Raw genomic sequence first — 25,088 nt, 5'->3', positions numbered from 1 at the left:
TCCTAGTTCTGCTGAAATCTAGGGAAGTTCCTCTGTTTAGTTTCATTTATCATTGTACCTTTGTAGGCTGTGCAGTTCACGATTATGTTGGCCAGCCACTGATCCCTCACAACAAGGGCAGAGTAATTTGGTGGGAAAAGAAGAGGGAAGCTTTTATTTTTCAGGGGTCTTGACAGTTTTTGGCTGAGGGTTTTATTTCAGCATGGATCTTAAAATAAATTTGCTTTCAGATCTTCCTATAAGAATTATGTATTTTGAAAAAAAGCAGTAAAATTATTTCAAGAAATTTTGGCAAATAAAGAGAAGTAAACTGTCAGAATTTATATTTAATGCTGAATAGGGGATTCAAACTGAAATTAGGCTTGCTGTATAATTGGTATCCACACATCTTAAGTTTTCCATTTCATCCTATTTTGTAATAGATTTCCTGTGTTGACAAATGCAGAATAAATGTGGTAACAGCAATAAAACCTGGAGACCAAACAAGAGGGTCTTGTGGTCATTTTAAGGATGGCCAGTTTACATACAAGATTGAACACGGCAGAAAACAAGAACAGCCTGAAAGAAAGTAAAAGGTCAGAGTAATACTACTAATGTGGCAAAGTCCTCCTCATACCATATCCTTACCTTACAAAATTAAATACTGGAACATTTTAGACCTGATGAATAGGTGAAGCAGAAGGAGGCAAAAAACCTATCTCTAGAACTAATCCCGCCCAAAAAGGGTTTGCAAAGAATTCAGTCCACTCACGACAATAAATGTCAGAACCGAGTTTAAAACTTGGCCCTTCAGTTCAAGAATAAAATTGTCTACTTCTCCCATTTGACTTTGGGTTGCAAGATATCTGCAGACAAGAAAATGGAAATGTCTTCCTGCCTGAAGCTGCCTCAGCGGCATGCAGGACGCCTGATGTGAAAGATGGCTTCCTGAAGCCTGTTAATCGAGCCGAGAACTTCACGTACCACTGACCCAAGATCAACATCTTCCTTGGTAGGAACTCAGGCATAACCACTGCAGAGCTCTGTTGAAATCAGTAGAATTGCTGTGCTGAAAAAGCAGGAGGTCCTGCATAGATAAATCAAGGCAAATAGAGTCACCACATCCTGATAAACATTCAAGGAAGCCTACTTATTTCAAGGAAGGAATAGTTTGTCAAATGTTAAGTATTTATTTTAGAAGCATCAATATTTTCATTCTATCTCCACTGAGTTCAGTGAAACCAAGTCTATTTATGGTAACGTTCTGTAATGGCTCAGTTAGGCGTCCAAAACCTATCACTTTTGTTTCAAGAGCATATTCAATCACTTTTCCACAAGCAAAGGTTAAAAACAAAATCCTATTACAGATCTTTCAGAACAGAAATGAGAACTCTTGTGAATTTCTTTTATCTGTAGCCAGTTTCTGCTGAAGTCACTTGAGATAAACAGAGATTTAGAAGTATTTCTGCAACAGCATCCATACATGCGTTTATTTAACAATGGAGTTTAGTCTTTAAAATGCTGATTGCTGCTGCAATCCTGCTTGTCAGCACTATCAGGTACACTGTTAGCTTTCCATGGTTAGTATCATACACAGCAGAAATTTTAAGATGCTATAGCAAGAAGGATCAAAAAGAAAAAAAAAAAACAAACCAAAAACCACAATGGATGACAGCTACTAGAAATCACTCAGACTAATTTAAAGTTCCTGTTTTGATGGAGATACTTTGCATCCAGTAGAAAAACGGTTCCTTCTAATTAAGTAGGAATATTAAAAGGCCTAGAGAAAGCCAAGCTTTTCATTGGCAACAGGGAAGGGAAGCATAGGGAAGGCTCTAGAGAGGGAGCCTGCCTGAACAGCACTGAAAATAAAGAGCGGCATTATCACGGCTGTTCTCTGCTCCTCGCAAGGCTTGTAAGCGACTGCAGTCTTGTCGCCACCAGGATGTTTCTGTACAAGTACCAGTGTGTGCACACCAGTAAATACTAGTCCTTTTCACTTCTATTTTCCTCATCAAAAATAAATACCTCAGATGTGAATCTCTGCTCTGTGCCTCCTTGTCAGCACTTAAAGGGATACTGTCACGCCCATAAAACTGAACTACTGCGCAAGTGCTGCCAAGCTATCTATTTGAAGGCGTTAAGCCAAACCACACAACCACACTTGAACAAATGTGTAACAGAAAGCCACAGCTTCAAGTATGGGCTGGATTTGCTGCTTGACATCCATCGTACTGGAGCCCTGGAGTTTTACAGAGCTCCAGGGTACAGAGATGGGAGCACCAGGGGGAAGCCAACAGATGCCAAAGTCCTGCACATTTTCATTTGCTCATTCAAAAGCTCTGCATTCCTTCCTGCTTTCACTCTCCACCACCATTAGATTCATTTTCAGTCTTGCAGACACAGTTGCAAATGTCATACCTTATGCTGAAGCACAATTTAGATTAACTCATTGTAGAAATCAAAATATTTTGTCAGGGTCACCACCAAAACAGCTTGTCTGGGGTGTTTACAATATGCTGTCATTCTCTATTTTCATAATCCTTTCACAGTGGGCTTCTTGCTGCTTGGCTCTCCCTTCCAGAGCTACACCCATCACATACCAAGTCTGATATTTTCACAGAAGACCTGCTGCTGGACAAGGGGATGCAGCTACAACGCCTCTCTTGCCACCCTTCCACAGTCTTCGGGCAACAACCTGAACATAAGAAAATCCACAGCTCTTTTCACACTCCAGCCCACCCCTTTAATGCTGGAAGGACAGGTTGATGTATTTTTTATTTTTAAGCTCAACTCACTATCTTTATAGTTTTGCCAAAGTCAGTAGAGCAAATTGCAATATTGCTAATGAATGAGGCTTAAACGGGGGCATGAGTGGGAAGTACCACTAAGAAATCCAAGCCAGAATTTCTTAGGCCCATCTGATCCTGATAATTAATTGAAATTTCACCCAATTGACAGCACACTGGATAGGAAGCACCAACTTAATACTGACCTACTGTGTTTATGAGGGCAAGATGTTTACCTCCCTTTTTTTCCTCTGGTTTCTATCTTCTGCATTCAGATAAGAAAAAATCTGGGTTAGGATCTCTCATGACGTGTGCTATGGGCAGCCTAATGCAGCCGGGTCACACAGTCAGAGGTAATTATGGGGGCTAGCCCATCAGCAAAGTGCCTCTTTTTAACCAGGATAACTGACCACTGAAAGCCTGAGGAGAATCCATCTTCTTCATACAATTCCTGCAATAGGACATTATTCTGGCTCAAATCAGGTACTGTGCATTTGATCCAGGAATTACCCAATGAAATTCCATAATTCTTACTATGCAGGAAGCCAAAGTAGGTGGCCTTCATATTTTATGTTTTTTAAGACACAAAAGGATTATCAATCTCAGCTGGTGTTTCCATATTCTCCTAGTAGATTGTAAAAAAAGCTCGTTCTGGTTCTTTTCTAGCCATTACATTAAAAAGTGAGTCACATTGTAATTAAACTTTAATGACAACATCTGTTTCAGCTAACATGACAGAAGAGGGGCTGGCCCACGAAGGACTATTCTGCTTCTTATTTCACTCAAACAGGCATTTATTCAGGCTCACCAAAACTGGAAATGGGACAACAGCAACATCCCAGCTACTTTCCCCAAAACAGATCTTTCAGAAGCATTTTTAATTCATTTACAGATAAAATCCTGCCTTAACCAAACTGGATGGTACATAAGGATCAGTGATGGAGAACACTAAGGACTCTTTCTTCTGTGCTAACATAATACTCCCTCGGGCTGCAGCCTGCTAACAGGACAAAGACGACAAAATATACTGGCAAAGGAGTAACTTGTTTTCATGGCTAGCTAATTAGCCAAAGGCCTCATATCACCACCCAGCAACATGTGACATTAGACCACCCTTAGCCATCCTCACTTTTACAATCAGCTACAATGTGTGTTCTGGATAACAATAGGATGGTAAATGCCTATTGTGCTTCCCCCATCTCGCATACAGACTCACTCTTACTGAATAAACAAGGGGAAAAAAACCCAGCAGATCCTTTACACTGTATAGCAAGCATTAAAATAATGAACAAGTCATTTATTATACCATTATTGTGCTGATTAATTACAGCAAGCACAGCCCACCAGGCCTCCACTGCTAAAAATGCAGCAGGCATCACTGGCTCAGGTCCATGTCTATGCTAACGAATCTAGTAACAACTCCGGTCCCCATAAAAGAAGAAAAATCCAAACGTCTGTTATGCATGTAGCTTGCATGTGATAGAGACAAGAAAAAAAGAAAAATCATACCAGATCAGACTTGTTGAAATGCCCTCAAGTGCTTGTGCACTAATTTAGTGGCAAACATCAGTGCCATGCTAAAAGTAATCTTACAGGTTTAGATGCTACTGTAGACCAGTACATTGATTACAATGGCATATTAACTAGTTATATGTTCAAGAACTACTGTTACTGTTTAAAGCATCAGATGGCTGCCAGAAAAAAACCATGTCTGAATGCTATTATTAAAAAAGAAAACCCATAAAAATAAGCCATAACCAAACCAACCACAGAATTAACATAAAAAAATGCAAATATCTATACTTTAGAAAAAGCTTCAAACCTTAAAACAACAAAAAATCCCACCAGCTGGCCAACTGCTGCCTCTGAAATCCTGCGGGTTTCTTTCCACCACAGCAGTTCTCTAGTCTTCAGCTTCTCCTGTCCTTACATAAACTACACATAGTTTGCAAAAAGCATTTTATGATACATAAGATCTTGCAAAAACAGAGTTTCAACACTTTCCTGGCAGGGGGCAGGAGGGGGGAGGCAAAAAAAAAAAAACGCTTTAGGTGGGCATAAAAAACATACCAAAAAGAGAAAGCTGTGAGCAGTAACTGTGAGATCCAACAACTGCACAAAAAATGTCAAGCCAAGCGGTTTTTTTATTAAAATGTAAATCTATTCTTTCAATCTCAGAAAGTTAATCCAGTCTTGCTGTTGTAATTTTGATAAGCCAGTGGTCTCTGGATGGAAGCAGACAGGCCAAGCCTTGCAAGAAACTGGGAAAAGGAAAGAGATGGTGAAGAAAAGTAGAAATATATGGACAGTTGGAAAAACAGAATCATTACTTAGCTTATAATGAAAAACTACAGGAGACTAAATTCCCCCATTTACCTCTCAAGCAAGAGGGAATAACTGCACCATGGTAATAACATCTATTTTAGGACAATTTGCTGTCTCACCAGATTGATTTTTTTCATGTAAGCTTGCCATTATCTTGCATTAAAGTCATAGCTTGTGTCCCACAATAGATTGTGTTTACAAAGAGAGACGCTTCCCAGTAAGAAGGTCACTGAACTACAATAACCCTCAGCTTTTAGCAAGCTCCTGACAGGACCGCATCACCTCCTGATAAAGGCACTGTGCAGCCAGGAGCTGCTAAATGATTTCCAGCTCCTCATTTTGCATTCTGCACCCTCCCTTTTTTAAACAAGAATCAAACAGCAAAAATGGATACAAGAAAAGAGTGAAATCCATACAGATCTAACATACAATCATATACATTCTTACCTTGTTTGTAAGTATATTCTCTACAACTACTTGTTAATTTGTAAGGGATGGACACTGCCTATTATTTTGGGAGAATGGGCTTTATATACCATCATTAAATCCCCAACCGAACAAAAAAAAAAAACCACAACAACAAAATCTGGTATGCCGATACACAGCATACAGAAATTCCTAGGTCTGGATACAGTAGGACTGCAGCAACTGCAGCTGTCCTTGTCCTACCACGTTAAGGGAGCCCAACGGTGAGCGCGACTACATCTGTCAAACAATTACAGATGGAAATCTCGTGGAGACAGAAGTTCTTCAGCCTGTGTGAGGTTATACAACTATCCACAGGACATTCTGTGTAGGACACAGCAGCAGGCTTCAGCATAAGCAAGGAATCAGGGTCAGGCAGGGTTGCCGTGGAATTGTGCTGAATGTACGATTTCTAGCTATATACCTGAGCTCTGCATACAAAAAGATACCTCAGGATGTACCCAGTACTGCAACTAGAAATGGCAGAATGACGGACGGTGCTGCGTTCAGTGTTACTTTGCCACACTCAGAACAGAGCTTACCTCTTGCCTAAGTGAAAGAAAAAAAAGAAAGCTCTGCAATTCTGATGTCTTCTTTTAGAGGAAAAAGAAGAGTTCGTTTTGCCTTTTTTATAAGAAAAACACATACACAAAACCCCACCAAACTCAAACAATAACAACAAAAAAACCCCACAGTACAACTCTAGTCACACAGCACAGACCACTGGAAAGCACTAAGCCACGAAGAACCATGGCCACATCCACAGATACAATTTTAGACCTGATCTACTAGACAGAAGTGAAAACTTTACAGTGTGAGAAGGTCAAGACTTACTGTATCTTGGAAAGTTAGTACACTTTGGCTTTTCGTTGCTATCAGAAAGGGGAATATGCCATCAACATACTACAGTTCTCCCACAGAGAATTTTTCCTTACTTGTAATTTTATGCTAGTTCAATCCTATGGGAAAAAAAAAGTATCAATAAAAATCTGCGTTTGTCCTTTTCCAAGTTAATGCAATATGGGATTGCACCAAAGGAAGGTCCAGTCCTCCCAGTAGTGAGAAGGCCAGGCAGTTTGCCCCCCTGCTGTTGCCTCACAGTTGTAGAGTAGCAATGGATCTAATAAACTTCTGAAAATAATCTCTGGAGGATAGCAGTCACCTCCTAACCCATTTCTGTAAATGCACAGCACTCTACCCAGCAATTTTTTTCTCGCACTTGGACTGAGATGTCATTCACGATCCTTTTCTGACTACATACTGGTTGCAACAGAGACCATGTTGACTACGTGCAAGTTCAACAGAAGTTTGTAGCAAGCAAGACATTCTAGTTCCACATCACAGATGCATATTCAGTATATATCACACAACAGAACTCTGTTGGGTGTCACAAGAAAATCCTTTCAAAGGACAAACAAAACTAACTCTTGTTAATTCAGAATTTCATAGTTACAAATACCATTACTGTACAGACTAGATTTCATTTCTCTCCCATATTCTTACCCTTCTGCTCCATTTCTCCACCTATCCTCTTTAAAAAGTTCACCGTCTTTGAGAATTAGCTCTCTGAAACACAAGACATACCTGACTTGCTTCATAAGGCAGCTGGTACAATGCAGCTTCACCGTTGGTAAGGGAATTTCAGCTATACAGCAGTATAAAAATAAGTATTAAAGAGAAATGTAAAAAACCCCTCCGGAATGGCAATTCCCAAATCCAACTCATATGAAGAAGAAAAAGAAGAAAACTAAGACATTCATGTTCACTCACAAGTGGCCCTCCCCAGTAGTGGATCAATCCTTGCTTGTATCTACAAAGAATACTATTGGGTCTAGCAGACTTGGAAGAGATATCCACACTTGTTTCTTTAGCAGCACAACATTTTCGATCAATAATAAAGTGTTTGCCTCCAAAACTGCACCCAACTGATAGGGACTGCAGAAACCACACTTACTCCGGAAGCAAGCACTTCCAAAAGAAATATTGCTGTATTCAAACAGCACAGCTCCCTCGGATATCTTCTGTATAACAATCTCTAGCAATTGCATCTATCCTGTGCTGTCCACAGTACAAAAAAATTCCCTTTTCCTGAAAAATCATATTGTCTCCTGGGCCAAGACAATGCTAACCTTGGAGAGCGGTGAGACAAGAGCAAAGCAAGAGATTTCTGCCTAAAATGCACTTTCTGTCTCTACAGAGCTTTTGACCTGGCAGTCCAGGCACTCTGATGGCTGCCAGGGACTGGTGATTGCTGCCACCGGGTGGCTCAGCAAAGAGGGACAGCCCAGTGCTTTCAGGGGGACCCGACCCCTCCGAGCACCCGCTGCACACCCACCCACCGAGGCAGAAAAGGCAGGCAGCAGTCAAGGGGTGCTGCCCCCTTTTCTGAAGGGGGCTCAGTGGCTGCCCCCAGGCAGGAACTGACTTCTCCGCTGCCTGTGCTAACCCTTCTGTAGGGGGTGGCATTGTCCAGAGAAAGCTGGGGAAAGCCATCTTTGTGAAAAATAAATAAGGCACAGAAGACAGTGATCTATGCGAAAAGGGAACGCTGTGCTGCACCCGCTCAAAGAGACTGGAGGCTATTTAAAATTCTTCAGAAGAGGGATTCTAGTCAAAGCTGAAGCTATAAATTAAACAACTCCTGGTGCATACTTGATGCTCGTTATAATTAGCATCACTGGGGAAAAAAAAAGAAGAAAGAAATGAGGGATAGCTTGAAATAGATCAAGCCAGAGGGAGAATAACTGAGCAGGGTCTGTAATCTAATCATTTAAGTCACAGGACAACAAATAACTCACCTAGGGAAAACTGTTTCAAGCTTATCATTTATCCCCTATGAGATGGATTTGAACATCTTAAGAAATTGCCCAGAACTGCAGGGAAAGGCAGATATATACAACAGTGCCATTCTCAGAGACCTAAAACTTGTATCCGCCAAAATTTTCTCCCTGACTCTCAGGGAGTCTCACACTCAGGTGGTTTCATTTGAACCTTCAGTCCACTTTGATTTCCATACTTGACCAGTGTGAAAAAGAAGATTACAGACTCCACTTGCACCATAATTCCTCTTTTCTTTTTTTTTTTCCCCCCATTTTGATCTAATCTTAAAAACAACAAACAAACCAGACTTTCATTTGTAAAGTGGTAAAAGGGTTGATACAAGACACTATAGTCTGACTGGTTTCAGAGTTGGAAAGAAATTTTCCTCCTTGTGCTGCCAAGTTATCAATGATTGATCATTGGCTTATCTTAGATAAGCAGTTAAGTTCACAGATTTGGAACATGGAAGTATTTAGCAATTTGCTAGTAAATCATTAGCTTTAAAAAACATGCAGTACACTACATGTCGACCTTCTTAAATTAGTGAAAGAATTTGTAGTGAGGGTATGGATCACCGGGTGGTGAGTTTAAGCCTACCAACAGTGAAATTCATGGGTTTTAGTTCCCATTTTTAAGTTCACAGTCCTCATATGGACCACAGGCTTGACTAACTACTGGTTTAGTTCACTGGTACATGGGGCTTGTGAACAGAATAGAGAGGTTTAAAAGCCTGAGATTTTGCTCGTAGAAAGAGGCAGAGGTCTCCTTGCTTTGCTGTCTCCATCCTTCTCACAGAAAGAAAACCTGAGATCTGAACTGAGAAAGGACACAGTTTGAGATGCACATTGCACAGTGCCGTGGGGCTCTACAACCAGTAACACTGGATCTACTGCAAATAACTAGTGGAGCAGATGTAGAGGGAATGAGGTAATAGTCTCACCACTGAATTAATAAAGTTGAAACCTAGTTCTTAAATACACTTGTGGATTCTTCAGACACTGGCATTATATGATCAGTGTTGGAAACATTCATACCAGGAATTCAGGCTCATGTGCCAATCACACTACATTATCTCACTGAGGAAAGCTGATTTTAAACACAAGCAGTTTAAATGGTCACCAGCATTGTTTCCATATACAGTAAGAAAGATTTAATTATTCATGCTCCATTTCTTTTGTACCTTGAAAGAAAAAAATTCCTTACTGTGTTCAAAAATATTTGACTAATCCAAAAGTTTTCAAGCTAGTCAGCCTTAACAAAATCGACATGACTTCTGCAGATCTTGAGTATCCACTCCAGAACATAATGGAGCTAAATACTACACCAATTGATAAACTTTCAGCCTTGCCTTCAGCTCTCCTGCATTAATGTTAGACTACTGCTTTTTTATTGGAGTTCTACTAGCATAAAATCAATGTGAAGTTGGAATAGTAAGGCTTCCCTGGCTCTTTTCCAAATCTTAATGCAGAAGAAAAGGCCAAATGCAGCTTTCAGATCAAATAATAAAACTACCAACAAAATCTATAAGGGAAGCAGGAGGGGATTCACAGAAAACTATCAAGAGGAGCTCATCTAAGATCCAGGCCTCCCAAGTATCCTCAAAGGTCATCTAGTCTATCCTTCTGCCACAAGATGAACTACATTACATCAGTTTAGACAGTTACTTGTCTAAACTGTTTTTAAAGGCCCGCAATGATGAATCTCCACTCTTTCCAGATGATGCGTCCCAGTATTTTAGTATTCATTCTAAGACTCCCCCTCCCAACATTTAATCAAATCTTTATTTCTGCAATTTAAAGAATTCACTGCTTGCCCTACCCATCATGGATAGAGAAATGTTTATTTTCCCTCTTACTGCACACTTCTGTAATTTTGTTGAAGACTTGGATTCAATCTTTCTTCTCTGTGGTAACCAACTGCAAATCTTTCTTCAGAGATGATTTATTTTAGACCTTTGATCCCTCTGTTTTCTCGGTCCTTTCCTCCACCTTTCCAGGTCTCTGCGGAACTGTACGACTCACACTCAAATGCTATACACCAACATTAAGTAGATCACAAAGACTTTGTGGGAATTCTTTTCTGAAGTAACAGATCAAATAACATTTTCCAGTTGTTTGAGTAACTCACCAAATACTTCATTATCCTCTGAAGACTGCTGTGTTAGTCTGGCTGCTTTCGGACTCTCTTTAGCTGCTTCCTCCACCTTGGTTTCAGCATTCTGTAAAACAAACATTTCTTCAGATTAGGTCTTCTTTTATAGTTATCAACCAGAAACATTCCTCAAACTTCTTAATTACACACACATTACACTCTTAATGAATATGGAATCATTAACACAGAGGGGTTTGGTATCTTTACTATATATATATGTCGTTTTGCAAAATATTGAGGGAAAATACTCTCAGAAAACACTTTTTTTTTCTTTGAGTCTGTTTTAATCTGACTAGAAGACATAAAATGGAGGGCTAGAGAAGACATCTAAATAAGAGAGAGATCTTAAAAACCATGACAGCCTTGTAAGTTTCCACCTTTCCTCCTCATAGTTCATTTTCTTTCTGTTGACATCTTCCATTGTTGACTTAGTGAACCAAGAGATCAGAAGATAGTGCAGAATATTTCTCTTTACAGAGCAAAGGTAAGTGAGCAAGAGAGAGCTTAGGAACAGCCATCTTCAAGTCTTTAACCAACTCATGTACTTAACTGTTCAAAGCACAAGTACTTATCTATTTCTGAAACAAATCTGCCAACTAGCTACCTGGTATTAGACTGGGCCCAGAGATAAGTCAACAGCTTCAGCACTTAAATTGTTCAAAATCAAAACATTTCATTCCCTAGCTAGAAAAGACTGAAGAAAACATAACTTCTAAAACCTTGAGTTTTAAATATTTGTATTGCTACTAATGAAAAAATAACTCACATTTTCAAAATGTTTTACTTTGGTACTGTTAAGGGAGAGGCTGCTGCCCAAGCAGTCACACACCATTCAAGGAGCCGCACACACACCACCTGAGCCTTTAAGCGCTAGGACCAGAGTCCCTTTGCAGCGGGCGGCTCCAGTGAGCCGATGGGTGCCCCTTCAGACTCCTCACACACACAAACACACACACACCTTGTAGCCTACGACTTTTGCAAGTCTTTATATTAATGCTATACAATGAATTTCATTTGAGTTAGGAAGTGACTATACAATGGATTCTGTTCAAGCTACTATAACAGTACTCAAGGGAAATGTATACGCAAGCTTGCAGCAATGCAGACAGTAAACTGCACATGCAGTCATCTGTAGAGCAACGGGTATGAAGTGACTGATGCAATATTAAATATCACTGGAAAGCCTTGACTAAGAGTCGAAGAAGGGGAAAAAAAAGAAATATAGTATGCCTATGCTTTTTAAAGGACAGATATTGCTCTATTCAAGCACATGCTCATTCAGAAGACTTTGTGTGATGTTTTGGAGAAATTACCTTTGTACAATTTATAAAGTCTGACTTACACTTTGAAAATGCTGCTATACAATCTGTCCCTGAAAATTACCGGTTCTGCCTTCAGAAACAGAACATGTCTAAACTCTAAGTGGTCTCTTATTTGCCCTTATTAATAACCGCACAGAATATATAAGATGACAGGTAGATTAAGTCCATCAATCTCGCTACAGAACACAGGAGTAGAAACTTAGGGCATGTAAACTTAAGAGACTTTGAAGCAAGACAGCAAGCTTTGTCAGGAAAAAGTGAAACAAAGACCTAGGAAGCCTACTGGTGTCACACAGCAGCAGACAAGAATTAGAGAAAGCAGGGAGAACAGGAAAGAAAGGAGAAACTGCGCTTCAGAGGAAGAAACACCTGCAGAAGAAAAAGGATTCTGCACTCCCTCAAGGCATCAACCTCAGCATGTCATGCAGAAAACCCATCAGCTATGTGTATGTCAAAGCTGAGGAGACAAGTCAGTTTTAGCAGATGCTCACCTCAGTTTGCATTAACTAGTGTCCCTCAGGAAGATGGAGGGACCCAGTCAGAAACCAGCACTGGCTATACTGGGAGACAGCTTGCTTTGGGTGAACAGCTTTGTGATCAGCACAAATAGTTAAGCCCTGTCCCAACAGATACCATTTGTAAGTTGTGGAGCCACACAGTTTGCAATGCGTTAAGTGCGGTCCACACACACAAGGGACACATACCAAGGTCCACAGCATCTGTACTGGTTTACAGAATCACTTGCATATAGAGGCCATTGATTCAGTGAGCTGCATATTGAAGTTGGGTTCTCCATCTTATTTTAGTTGCTCTATAGTGAGCAGTAACTCAACTTCATCTGCTTTGTAGGAAGAGATAGAAAACAGCCTTCAACTCTGAAAAAAGCAGAAGAGGACATCTGCTACAGCAGAGTGAGCCAATCCCAAAGTAAAAAGCCACTAAAAATTTTGCCATCACAGATGAGACAAAATTCGTACAATTAGATGACCAAACCCAGATGAAGGGGCAGCTTAACTCCTGATCAGAGCTATTGCTCTAGGTTTTGTAAAGATAGGGCTTGTTAGCTCCATTTTCAAATGTATTCCATTGCATTTAGTGTATGGTATGCACCTGGTGGTGCAGAAGGAGAGGGATTGCTGTTCCTCCTGGGAAACAGCTGGAAGCCCAATCTGCTGCAAGGCATCAAGAGCAGTAGCAACAAAACACTAACCAACAGATACTCAGCGATGTCTAATGAAACGAGTTGTCGCTCCAAGTTCTTGCTAGGGAGATGTGCACATCCCTTACTTTAAAAACATGGGTTTGGCACTCTCAGGGAAATTAGAAAGACTGAGCCCTGAGATATTTTGTTTCGAGTTAAATCACTGGGAAGAACTACACAGCAGCTGTGCTGTCTGCTCCCTGGATAAGCCACAATGTTGGTGTTGACAGACGTCAGCTCCAAGATGTTGACAGGGAAGTTGTATGATTTATCAGCCTAAAACATGACAGCGCACAGTTGGATTTAAATCCATTTGGCCTGGCTTCTTACACAGAATGTAAACTTTAAAAAGATTTCTTTTGCTTTACTATTTGCACTAAAAAATTTACATGACACATTATTACTGGCATATCTAATATTCATATTACCAAAAACAATACAAGGAAAATCACTGCAAAAGAACAACTGATGATCCAGATGCTCTAAACAAGTTGTATTAAAACCCACCATTTTAAAAGACAGGATTTAGCCAATTGCTTAATTCTTTTTTCCACTGTCCTAAAAATTCTTAAGTGTCTTTATCCTTCTAATCAATGAACAGAAAAAGTGAAAACACATTCCCTTACATTGCCTGAGCTGTGCCAGGAGGATTCTTTACCTACAGTTATAAAGTGCTTATGGTTGGTTATAAAATAAAGACCCTTTGTACATAACATAGTAAATGTAATTCTACCTAGCTCTTACTTTCAGGTTGAGCACCCAATGCAATTTCAGAAGTGACAGGCAAAATACGTTTATTTTACAGTGTTGGTTCCCAAGAACTATAGATTATACCTGTTTTTATCATGAAATAAATATTATATAGGCCTAAATTCACAAAAACTCTCTCTCTCCAAAAAGTATCTCCTTGACCACTGCAAAAATTAGCATTAAACTGGAACTCAAGTCAAGCTTCTTGAGATTAGATGGGCATTCTCAATGTGCTTAGACCCTTCTCTGAACTAAGGCCTCCAACCTGTACTTCAGAAAAAGTGAGGAGGACATGCCCCATTCTGCAGGTGTTCTGACACTGGGAGAGAAACCACAGAGCACCAACATCACTATCAAAGCACACTGGAGTTGCATTTCTTACATGAATCTGGCCACTCGTGTTCCAAAATACCATAAAACACCTAAGTAGCAAGCCAGCATCTACTGCATCATAACAGCTGGTCACAGACTAGAAACACTTCTATCATTTCATAAAGCAGTTACAAAATAAGATGTGCATATATGCTGCAACTGTATATATATGAATACGTACATATACAGCTGCTCTTGACTCAGCCCTGATAAAAATTAGAAATTGTGTTATTATCTGCCAGAGCTTTACAAGACACTTTTGGCCCAGCTTCCCATTGCAGCTGCTCACCAATGCCTTGTGACTCAGTTCGCCTGTTTTCCTATTATCCACCAAGTGAACAACATAGTCTCCGTATTACACAACATTTTAAAACTTTGATAGGTAAATATACAAATAATGGGTAGCTATCAAAATATTTGCAACAAATGAACAGCAATATTAAAAAAAAAAAATCACATTTTGGCTATATATACACCCATTAGTGCAAGAAGCAAGGCTATTTGTATTTTGCTACTATCAGCGCCTATTTAGATGATCTTTACCTAAATGGGAAACATTAAGAAATGCTGAGTTACAATGAGCTGTGTTCTGCAGGCACTACAGTAGCAGGCCAGGTTAAAAAGTGCAGTGAAGCATATTACATTTACTGAAGCAGCTATGTCCTCAAGAAAATATAGGACTCGGAAATGGAAAGTTGTACTCTGGAGTATTCAAGCCAGCTTTTTAACTACCTTGCCATTTTTGCATACTAGTTAGGAAGGGCTTTTTTTTTTTTTCCTTTAACCATAAAACTGTTACTCAATGACTTCATTTTGCAAATTCAAAAAGACACAGAAGAGTTAAAACTTCTCATTAGAAACCAAACAATTATTCAAGAAGTGTTACATCTAAAAGAGAATTAAAGAAAACCAATGTGAAGCAGAGATTCATACTGTCTGTGCTCTCATTCCTGCCTTTTACAAACTGTTTTCTTATTATGTACTTAGCTAGTATGTTTAGCTCCATCCCAATGGCACAAATGAAAACGGACTGAAATTTCCTTTACTTTCGGAAAAGTGCTGCACTGACATCAAAAGTTCTAACTGCAGCAAGACAACACAGACTGAGAGTGCAACAACCGCTCCTTTGGCAGCATCGCCATTTCTCCAGTTCCTTCTCTCATTCTCATTCATTCATTCCTGTCCATAGCATGGTACCTTCCCTGCACTTAAGTCCACACACCCAGCAGAACTGGGGGCATAGTAAAACACTTGATTCTTCCTCTATGCTACATTTACGAAATTAAGATAAACAACACACACCACCTCAAAAGACAGATGAGAGTTTCTAGTGGATAAAGCCAGATTTGACTGGCAATAAACCTCCATTCTGGAATAACAGAAAAAGGGTAAATTGTTGCAGGCAATAACAATCTTGATAATCTAAACTGTATCCATAGCAGAAGATCATGCAACTCCAGACTTGGCTGAAGAACTCTGCAAAACATTCCTAATCTTCCACTTCTGCAGTGATATTCACCTAAATTCTACCATGCAAGGCCACCTTTCATTTAATATTCATAAATGTAAGCATGTATGATGTTAGGTTATAGTATACCTTTAGAACATTATATACATTGCCTCTGTTCAGAGCTAACTCATTTTCCACAGAGTTCCACGGGAAAAAAAAATAAGAATCTTTAAATCATGGATACATGCTCCTTCAAAAATGTCACAGTAACATGACTGAGCCACGTATCAGTAAGTCTGCTAAATGCACAAACATTTCTCTAAATACCAAATACTGCTGCAATCCATCGACAGGACAGGATGTAAGTAATTCTTAACAGCGATGATTTGTCACTTTTGTATTCTGCATCCCCAGATTAAGTACTAACAATGTTGCTTTCATGAAAGCTGGAGAAGTTCCTCACTATTTTCTTCTCAGAGACCTCTATCTATCAGTCTCAAAGTTTTTAGCCCCCATCCGTTGGGAGGAATTTTACAAGCACAGCTTAGCACAATCAAGCAGATGAGATGCTGTGGACAACCCTTATAAGCAGCAAGAATTCATGGAATGGCAGTTGGCCCTCTCCAGGTAGGCAAGAAATCTCTTGGACCTGCATTAATAAGTATGTTCAAACATCTTCCTGAACTCAACCATTAATTCTTCTTAACTGCGGAGATTTTCCAACCCCCTTTCCACCAATTCAGAAACTCATTCACATACTAGCAAGCACCAGGCTTCTTGCACAGAACATGAATGGTGAATTTTAACAATGCCATACCAGCTAATTCATACTCCCTGAGCAAGACTATTGCCATCATTCAGAATAGGGTAACACCAGATTGAAGCTGGGCTCATGTTATCTCTACAGCTTCAAGCTCTTGAAAATGTTCCAGGAACTCCCACATCAGTTCCTTTTTCAGTCCCCACCAGTCATTTCAAAGGATTCAAATTTTCCCATTAATTTTCAAATAAATAAAATAACTTTTTTAAAGAGCAAGCTAATCACAATCATTATCTCCAGTTTTCTGGTACACCTCATTCTCAGTTTTATTTTCACTTCCACAGATTTTTTACATTCAGTTTCTAAAATGCAATATTCAAAATATCCTCTACTCAGTAACTTCTATATAGACTAATTATTCTTATGTTCCTGTGCATGTGTCAAAAATCTTATTTAAAGTAAGAATGAAAAAAATTACAGAGTGATAGAAAGAGAGAGGGCTAGAGTTTTCCAGGGACAGTTTTCTGTTCCTCTCAGCTTCAACAGTACAGTGCTACTGCTGCTAATGTCACCGATGGAGAATTTCAAAAGAAGTTTCAAACAAAAGGATCCCATCACTAACCCCCAAGGCAGACAAAGGCCCTTTGAAAAAGGTTTGAAATGCCTCAAACACATTATCCAGGTCTTTGAAGAAATGCATTCAGTCTATTTTAAAACCTTTAGATACTGAGGGGTTGCAGTAAAAAATACTGAATTCCAACTCAAAAATTTGCTACATTCCCCACTACCAGTTCCACACTATTTTGCTATGTGCTTCCCTCCATTTATGAAAGGCATTTAAAAACAACTATTGTTTGTGGAGAAGTTCTTACAAATCGTGTTAATCACTGGATATCTTGCCTTTATAGCAATTCTGTTTCATTTTGAGAAAAGGTTCCTGGCCACACTGGAGTTCTCATATTTTATAACTGAACTAAAATCTCTTCAGCTCAGAATGTAACAGATAAAGACAACTAATGGATCCACAGTATGCTACTAGTCAGCCTTCACTAGTCCGTAAGGTATTCCCCCGATGCTGAGGAGGGAGGTTCAAGCATGCAATAGGGAGAAAACAAATGATTACATTACTGTGTCCACACCACTAATAGAGGCTAACTGCATTTGGGATCAAGGTGCTAAAATGACAGATGGGAAACATTTGGGAAACAAAACATAAAAACCAGGACAGACAACCCTGTGCAAGAATCAAGGTTTTCCCATGAATACTGTGAACTAAAAAAAAAAAAAAAAAAGGCAACAAACCCAAACTCATGTACCCTATACACAGGGGGAGAGGGAAGGAAAAGCGATGCGTGTGACCTGTTATTCTGTCGGTACTCTAAGACACTGCCAAAATTGAGAATTCTCATAAAACAGCAAGGAATTTGCAAACAAGTTAAGACAAGACACAAAAATATGCTCTGGGTCAAGATTTTCAATTTGCAGCAAGAATCCTGTCATGTGTCTTTCACTCTGTGCACATTAACTCTGAAACCATACACAGGAAACCTGAACGTGAATCACATAAAATTCAGACAAGTACAGACAGAGCTATAACTTGCTATTTCCTCTACCAGTCCCAACCTGGTCCTACAGGGCAGAGCAACCACCACCACATCAGCTGTACAAGCAGCGGAGTAGCACACACAATACAAAACTGTGAAGATCAATATAAGGATATAAAACCACACTTGGGCACACACCGAGCTTTGACAGCCTCCAGAACACTTGACCTGAAATTAATGTTATTAAAGCACACGTGCTGCCTGCTTTGAACCCAGGCAGTTTTTCTATAGTGCCACTGCAAACAGCATCTGGCAGGCACATTGATGGATACAGCTCTTGACCTCATGAATCAAAGAGGAACCATAACAACACTCCATGAACAAATCCAAGCAACCACTTTGGCCATCAAGGACAATAGCAAATCTCTTTTGCAAAAGGTGTTTAAGCAGATTTCCAGACTAGCATGAAGACTGACAGCTATCAATACTGATGCTTTCACGGTCCACTCGCTGCCTTTATCCTATCTAGACTGAGTGCTAATTTACTTTTTCTTTAAGCACTCATTTTAGCCACATGCTGAACAAGTACAAATATTTCACTCTATTTTTTTTCCAAGAAAAGGATGTGGTTTATGTTATAAATACAATGTTGATGTTGCAGCCTCAACTCTCAGCGTATCTCCTTAAGGACTTCATACATACACTGAACAATGGTAGTGTTACCCCAGCAGACGTAATTTTCAAATGCCGCCACCTGAGGTCTTTCTGAAGGGTAATAATAAAAAAAAAATGTACAAAAGCAATCCTGTTTCCTTCTGCTAATGAAACCACTTCTATATTCTAGCATATTGATAAAAACTGAAAAAAATTCATATAGCTATCCCATACACCAGAAAAAGATAAAAAAGGTCATCTAAGCATCTGAATATTCAATCTATGCTAAAAGCACAACAGAGACGCAAAAACTAGCAACTAGTTACAGAACAATGCACAACAGTTAAGAGGGGAAAAAACCCAGAACTATGACAAATTAAAAAAAAACGCAAAATAACAATCCACTAGTCAGGGAGACAGGATTACAGATATTTTGGGCTTCTTTAAGGCAAAAACGGCCTTTCAACCTTGTACACTGAACTTCTCATATCACAGGTCCTAGTTTGGCACTTTGTAATGAATAGAAAGCAGAACACTTGCCACCACCCAAATTATTAGAGATTCTCAGCCTTGAATCCTCCTTAGAGGCCTATACAGGCCTGTCTGTGGCAGTAAAGCTGTTGGTTTTCCCCTTTTAATCACAGAAAGGGAGAAGAGAGATAAAAGAGATGGCAGATCTGTATGGGGAGCACAATGCAATGGTACAGCAGGGCACTCAGCAGCACTACAAACCTGCCTCAAAGCAACACCGCGAGGATTTCTGCAGGGTGCTGGCCCGCACAGTCGCATGCGTGCACTTTTATAAAGCAGCACTGAACAGCAAATGAAGCGAAGGCACTGAGAAAGCTCTTCAAACACGTCCCTGTGGGCAACCTAGAAAGAGCTGGCCGCAAAGGAGTACGTACGGGAGACTTCACCATTCCAAACCATGATTCAGTGCAGAAGTTACCTGATGTCATGATGCTCAGAGGAGAGACTACAGCCCTCTCCCAGAATCCCACCAACCACTGCCTGGATGATGCTTGTGGAGGTTAAAAAAAAAAAAATGTCCAAATCTGTTTCATCACACTAAAGGATGCATGCAGTGGCCCAGGAACAAGAAGATACTCTAGAGTGTCTTAAATGAGTTAAAAAAAAAAATAAAAAATCAAATATTCAGTTAAATATTGTTTTCTTCCTTCTATTACCTAGAAGATATTTTGAGTGAAATATATTATAAAGTGAAAGTTATTACAAAGCATCTCAGAAATATTCACTGTAAAAGTATCAGGCCTGAGAACAATACAAGACTGTTAGAAATAAGCCAGTCTGCCACCTCATCAGCAACAAAAGAGCTTTTCTGGGCCCCCAGCTGTGAAAACCTTCTGGCTTTTGCAGTACTCCAATTGACAGTGGACAGGTATTTTTGACAAAAACCCAACACAGTTGACAGCCTGGCTCTGCAGCCAGCATTACCTTTGTTTAAGAGAAAATAGATAAGGTTTTCCTTGTCAATATAAATGGTTGACTCCACAGGCCTGCATAAGCAAAGCAAACACACATGACTTTGGGCCACAAAGAGCCGAAGCACAACTGTGCCAACTAAACACACAGAGAAGGAACTTGGCACCTGGCACGACAGTTTAGCTCTACCCAGTTTCCCAGGAGCAAACCAGACTGCAGCAAGGCGATCACTTCTGCTATTTTATTCCTAATTCCATTATATGGAAGAACCAGTCCTTCAGTGTGCAAAATAAATATGCCAGCATATACATCTGGGTCATTTCTATACGTGGTTGAAGACTGGCTTTACTGAGTAATGAAAGCATCTTTTTACAGCTTGCTCTGCGTTAAGAGGGTACCACAAAAAAAGCCTAAAAAGGGTACACATCTTTAGAGGACTTTCTCACTATTCTACTCGCAGTGATAAATTAGACTAATCCAAATCCCCTTTGAGCTTAATGAGTAGGAAACACACTCGGAAACAATTTCCACTGCACAACAAAAATGGATTTTCAACTTCTTGAATTTAATTTTCACATCCAAGCTTTCAGCTCATGAGGAAAGAAAGCTCACAAGCTGCTATGTAGAAGCACTTTATATTCAAAATTACATCCCTGCAACTCCCTAAAAAACTACCAAGACATTTTCAGCATTTAAAAAGCAAAATTTACGTTTATTTGCCAAGAATTAAAAGTGAATTAAATTTAACACCAAGCAGTTAATTTTAGAAGGTAATTTTTCCAACATACTGATTTGGAAGGAAGACCATTTTCACTGCTTCAGTAGTGAACCATTTTCACTTTGGCAGTCTCTAGCCTCATGAAGTGTATTTCTAGGCCAAAGCTAAGAAAAATTTTATACACAAGCTGGCTGATACTAAAATATATTTACCTGCAAGACCTGTAGGTTCAAAGGAAATTTTGATCACAGTACTGACCAATGCTTTTGTCTCTGCACTAAGAGAAAATTATCAAATGTTTCTTAAATCTTGTACAAAAAGGGTTTGAGGGTTTTGGGGGGGGGGGGGGGTTAAGGAAAAGACATCTTTGTTTTTCAGAAGTGGCAAAGTATTTTTAACCCAGACGTTTCAGCTCCCCAGTAATGTGCACTCTGCCCATGTCCCATCCCTGTGTCCTCCCTCTTCACCATCCCCTCAAGCTGGGCTGCCCCCTCGAGGTGCTGGATGAGGGGTGGGAGAGGGGCTAAAAATAATCCTTCTTAACAACATGAGGGGAGAGAGAGGGAGAGAAGTGAACCAGACTGACTCTCAGATCCAGTCCACCACACAGCCCTCCCCAGTTTTAATGGGTGGAACAAGGTTTGCTACGTAACGTTTGGTTAAGGGGGAAGCTGCCACGAACTCGCCACTGGTCACGGAGTGCGAGGCCTTCATACAAACATTTCCATCTACCCACGCGAGACAAAGTAATGGACTTTGTAACTGAGTGACAGCAGCTCTTCCACTTCCCTGTTTGATTTAAATAGGCCAATATTAAATGCACGATCTTGAAAGAAACAGAGTTTTATTACTTTGTGCTCCCAGAAGAAACACAGGTCCTCTGCATAGTGTAAATAAATGCACAAACACCACTTAACAGAAAATATTTTCAAATGTCAAGACTTATGGGGCAATATTTACAAAATAATCAATGGATGATTGCCCTTCTCAAAATGTAAATAAAGATTTCTTTTCAGATAAGGGTTCTGAAATACAGTTGGCATAGAAGTAAGGGTTTTTTTAGTTCAGGGAAACTGATAAAGACACAAAATAGACTGTATAATTGTAAAACATCGGTATGACACCTTAACTCCCACATAAGTAAATTTAAAAAAAAACCAAGCAGACAAACAAAAAAACCCCTCTATTCACTTCAAAAGTGTATGGTGTTGTAGAAGACCTCCAAAACTGAAGCTTAAGGCATCAGCACAGAATAGTGATGAGGAAAGGGTAACTATGAAGAACAGAGACATGATTTCCTGCAGTCAGTCTCATTTCTCTGTTGTATTTGAAAAGTAAGTGCATCCAGCAAACATCACAGGTGATGAAAAGCTCCATGTGCAAAAGTATGGGCACAAAAGTATGGGCACTTCTTTGCTTTTACAAGTTCTAGCTTAGTGTTACCTTCACTATCAATATGTGAAGATAAGGGAAGACATTGATCACGTTACCAAGGATCACTTTTATCAAGATACTAACGTGTCAGAAATAGTTTCTCACTATAAGACTATATACAAAAAAATTGCTACAAACATTAGATACTGAGTTTTATCAAAACCTTGATGGAGACTAACCAGGAACATTAGACACTAGGCAAAAATAAGTATTAGGTATTTCCTTGATAGTCCATGGAATCAACTTCTGCCTTCAGCCCTGTTGTGTTCTTTCCAAGGTTTCTCTTGTCCACATCACCCTGTGCCCTTTGTTTGCCAAGCCAGTCCACCACCTCCTCACTTATCTGTGCGTTGTCACCTGCCTCCCTCATTGTTCCTAGTTTAATGCTCTCCTCACCAGGTTGGCCAGCCTGTTGGCAAAGATGCTTTTGCCTGACTTAGGCAGGTAGATTCAGTCTCTTCTGAGCAGTCCTTGATCCTCAAAGATTGTCTCCATGGTTGTAAAAACCAAATGCCTGTCATCAACATCAGCTGTGCAAGCAGTTGTTGACCTCCAGGATCCACCCACTTCTTCTCAAGCCCTACATCTCCCCTGGGAGGACCAAGGAGAAAACACTTGGCCTCTATGCCCTTGTTCCTCAGCCCCAGAGCCGTGTAACCAAGCTTGACAGGCTCCAGGTCTCCCCTACCAGGATCAAGGGTACTCATGTGGAATTGCAGCAGAAGGCAGTAATAGTCCAAGGATTTAATAAGCCCCAACAGCCTCACCACAACACCACGGATCCAAACCTCTCTCCTAAAAGAGAAAAGTACATGAGAGAGAAAGACAGCACGCACAAAAATGTGGCTGCACCTTAAATAAAGATCTTGGATTTCAAAAGACAGGAAGGAGGAACAATTGGGAAGTATATGTTAGTTTTTAGAACCATAAAGTACCTCATGGTGTTTGCTTCTCAACACACTTAACTAGAAATTACCTCCCTTTCCCATACCTCACCAAAGACACTGCAAGTAGAGTCTTAGCAGTATTAGTCACTTTGCAAATCTTGAACAAAACCAGATAAAAAAAAATTAAAAATTATCAAACTTTCCCACTTTTATATCAACAAAATATGGTGGTTTAAGAACTTGGATTTAAACTCTCTCATCATTAATTATTTCTTAAAAGGAGATATACAGGCAGATTGTACTCCAAAATAACAGCAGGCATAAATGGATTTTTAAAACAACTCTGGTGGCAAATAAGTATTTCATTGTGTTTTTCTTTGAAAAAGAAGCAATATCAGAGATTTTAGGTAGTAGTTACATGAATACAGCGCTGCAAAAAATTGCAAAAGAAAGCCATAACCTAAAGTACCATCTTTCTCTGCCCCAGTAAATCAGAAAGCTGCAACACAGTAAATAGAAGTGTTTCATCAATAATGGTTCCTGCAAAACATTTTCATACTTTTGTAGCATAAAAGGTTTCTCCCTCCTTCAAATCAATCCAGTAAACACAAATTCAACCATATACCTCCAGAACTACCACTAAAATACATTTTAAAATACATCATTTTAAGAGACAGACTTTGCCCATTAACTCTCAGCAACGTCTATTCTCATGCAAGACAATTAACAGGGAGCAACAGAAAGCTAAATGCTAAATTTTGACATGAAAATCATATGGAAGAAACAACTACCTTTTCAGAAAGCCACAGTACTATCCCAGGGATTTGTCTACCTAATGTGCAAATATGAGCCCAAATCTGGCTGGCCTTCCTTTCGGCTGGGCACTGTTCGTCTCTCAAGTATAAACCAAATGCTAACTAGTAGATAGTTGTCAATGATACAGAAATAAAATTACTTACTAGAACACAGAGAAGTATCTGGGATTTTTTTCATGTTTAGGAAAAAGTGTCACCCTAGAGCCAAAGAATAAACACTGAAATGCACACAGTACTTTTCTGAATATTTTTAAGAAAGCAATATCAGAACACCTATTCTAATCAATTCATGATTTTGCCTGAGGCATTTGAAGAGAAGCACAAAGATCCTTTTCTTAGATTCCCTAGTCACCTTATCAGTCAGAAAACGCAAAATCTAAAGAGAAGATTAACTAGTTTCTGAAATATTCGAACTGTCAGTCATTTCGCAAGAAACTGTCTACACTGAATCAGAAAGACTATCATAAGATATATAATAAAAGACACAAAACACTACACCTAATTAACACTAAAGCAATACAACACATCAGAAGAATCTCAGAAAAGCTAACAAAAAATAATCCAGTCCAACAACAAGGAAAAAATTCCACAGTAATGCCTCCACCACAAATAGAAACTGCTCCCATTCACTGCTTGCTTTTGACTTCAGCATCCATTATCAGGAATGGAAGAGCAGACCCTTACTGAGATGATAATTTCCCTTTCACAATGCTCATATGCACTAAATAAGATCATTGTTCTTTATTATTATTTTCAGAGAAAAGGCGATTTGAAAATCATTAGGAAGCCAGTTCTTCTTCAGACATCATATACACTCTCTCCAAGTCTTCAGCAAGTACCCAGTCAGTACCCACACAGATCACTCATTGTGCAAGAACGCTGAGGAGACAGGAAATCTGACATTACATAAAAATTGGTATTTTCTTCGACAGCTTCTTCAGAAGCAAACTATTTTGTGACGTAGCCAGTGGTGAGAATTGCAACTCCAGACACTGCAAGAGAGAGGCTCTACTGAACTCACCATTGAAGCCTGCTCAGTTTTTCACAAAGATGAACACCTTCAAAGCAAAATTTGTCAGCCACCTCTGCGTAAGTGGCATTATGTCAATGATTTGTGTAAAAACAGATACCTCTTCGCATGATTTTGCTTCTTATTCTGTTATTTTGTTTTCTAAAAGCAAAAGAAAAATGCTTTCCTCCATGCTTTAA

General features: G+C 39.6%; 1 protein-coding gene across 2 annotated transcripts in view; it reads right to left on the bottom strand.

Annotated features, from left to right (window-relative positions):
• The window catches only part of MBP (myelin basic protein), a 94,623-nt gene that overhangs the window by 51,928 nt on the left and 17,607 nt on the right, over window positions 1-25,088 (bottom strand). For both annotated transcript variants that reach the window (XM_009919058.2, XM_069778847.1), the window contains exon 2: window positions 10,506-10,596. In XM_009919058.2, coding sequence (XP_009917360.1) covers window positions 10,506-10,596 — 91 coding nt within the window. The remainder of the gene's footprint in view (window positions 1-10,505; window positions 10,597-25,088) is intronic.

This window comes from Haliaeetus albicilla, chromosome 3 (genome assembly GCF_947461875.1).
Source record: "Haliaeetus albicilla chromosome 3, bHalAlb1.1, whole genome shotgun sequence".
NCBI lineage: Eukaryota > Metazoa > Chordata > Aves > Accipitriformes > Accipitridae > Haliaeetus > Haliaeetus albicilla.
Note: the sequence above shows the minus strand (reverse complement) of the source record. Positions and strands in the feature narration are given on the sequence as shown.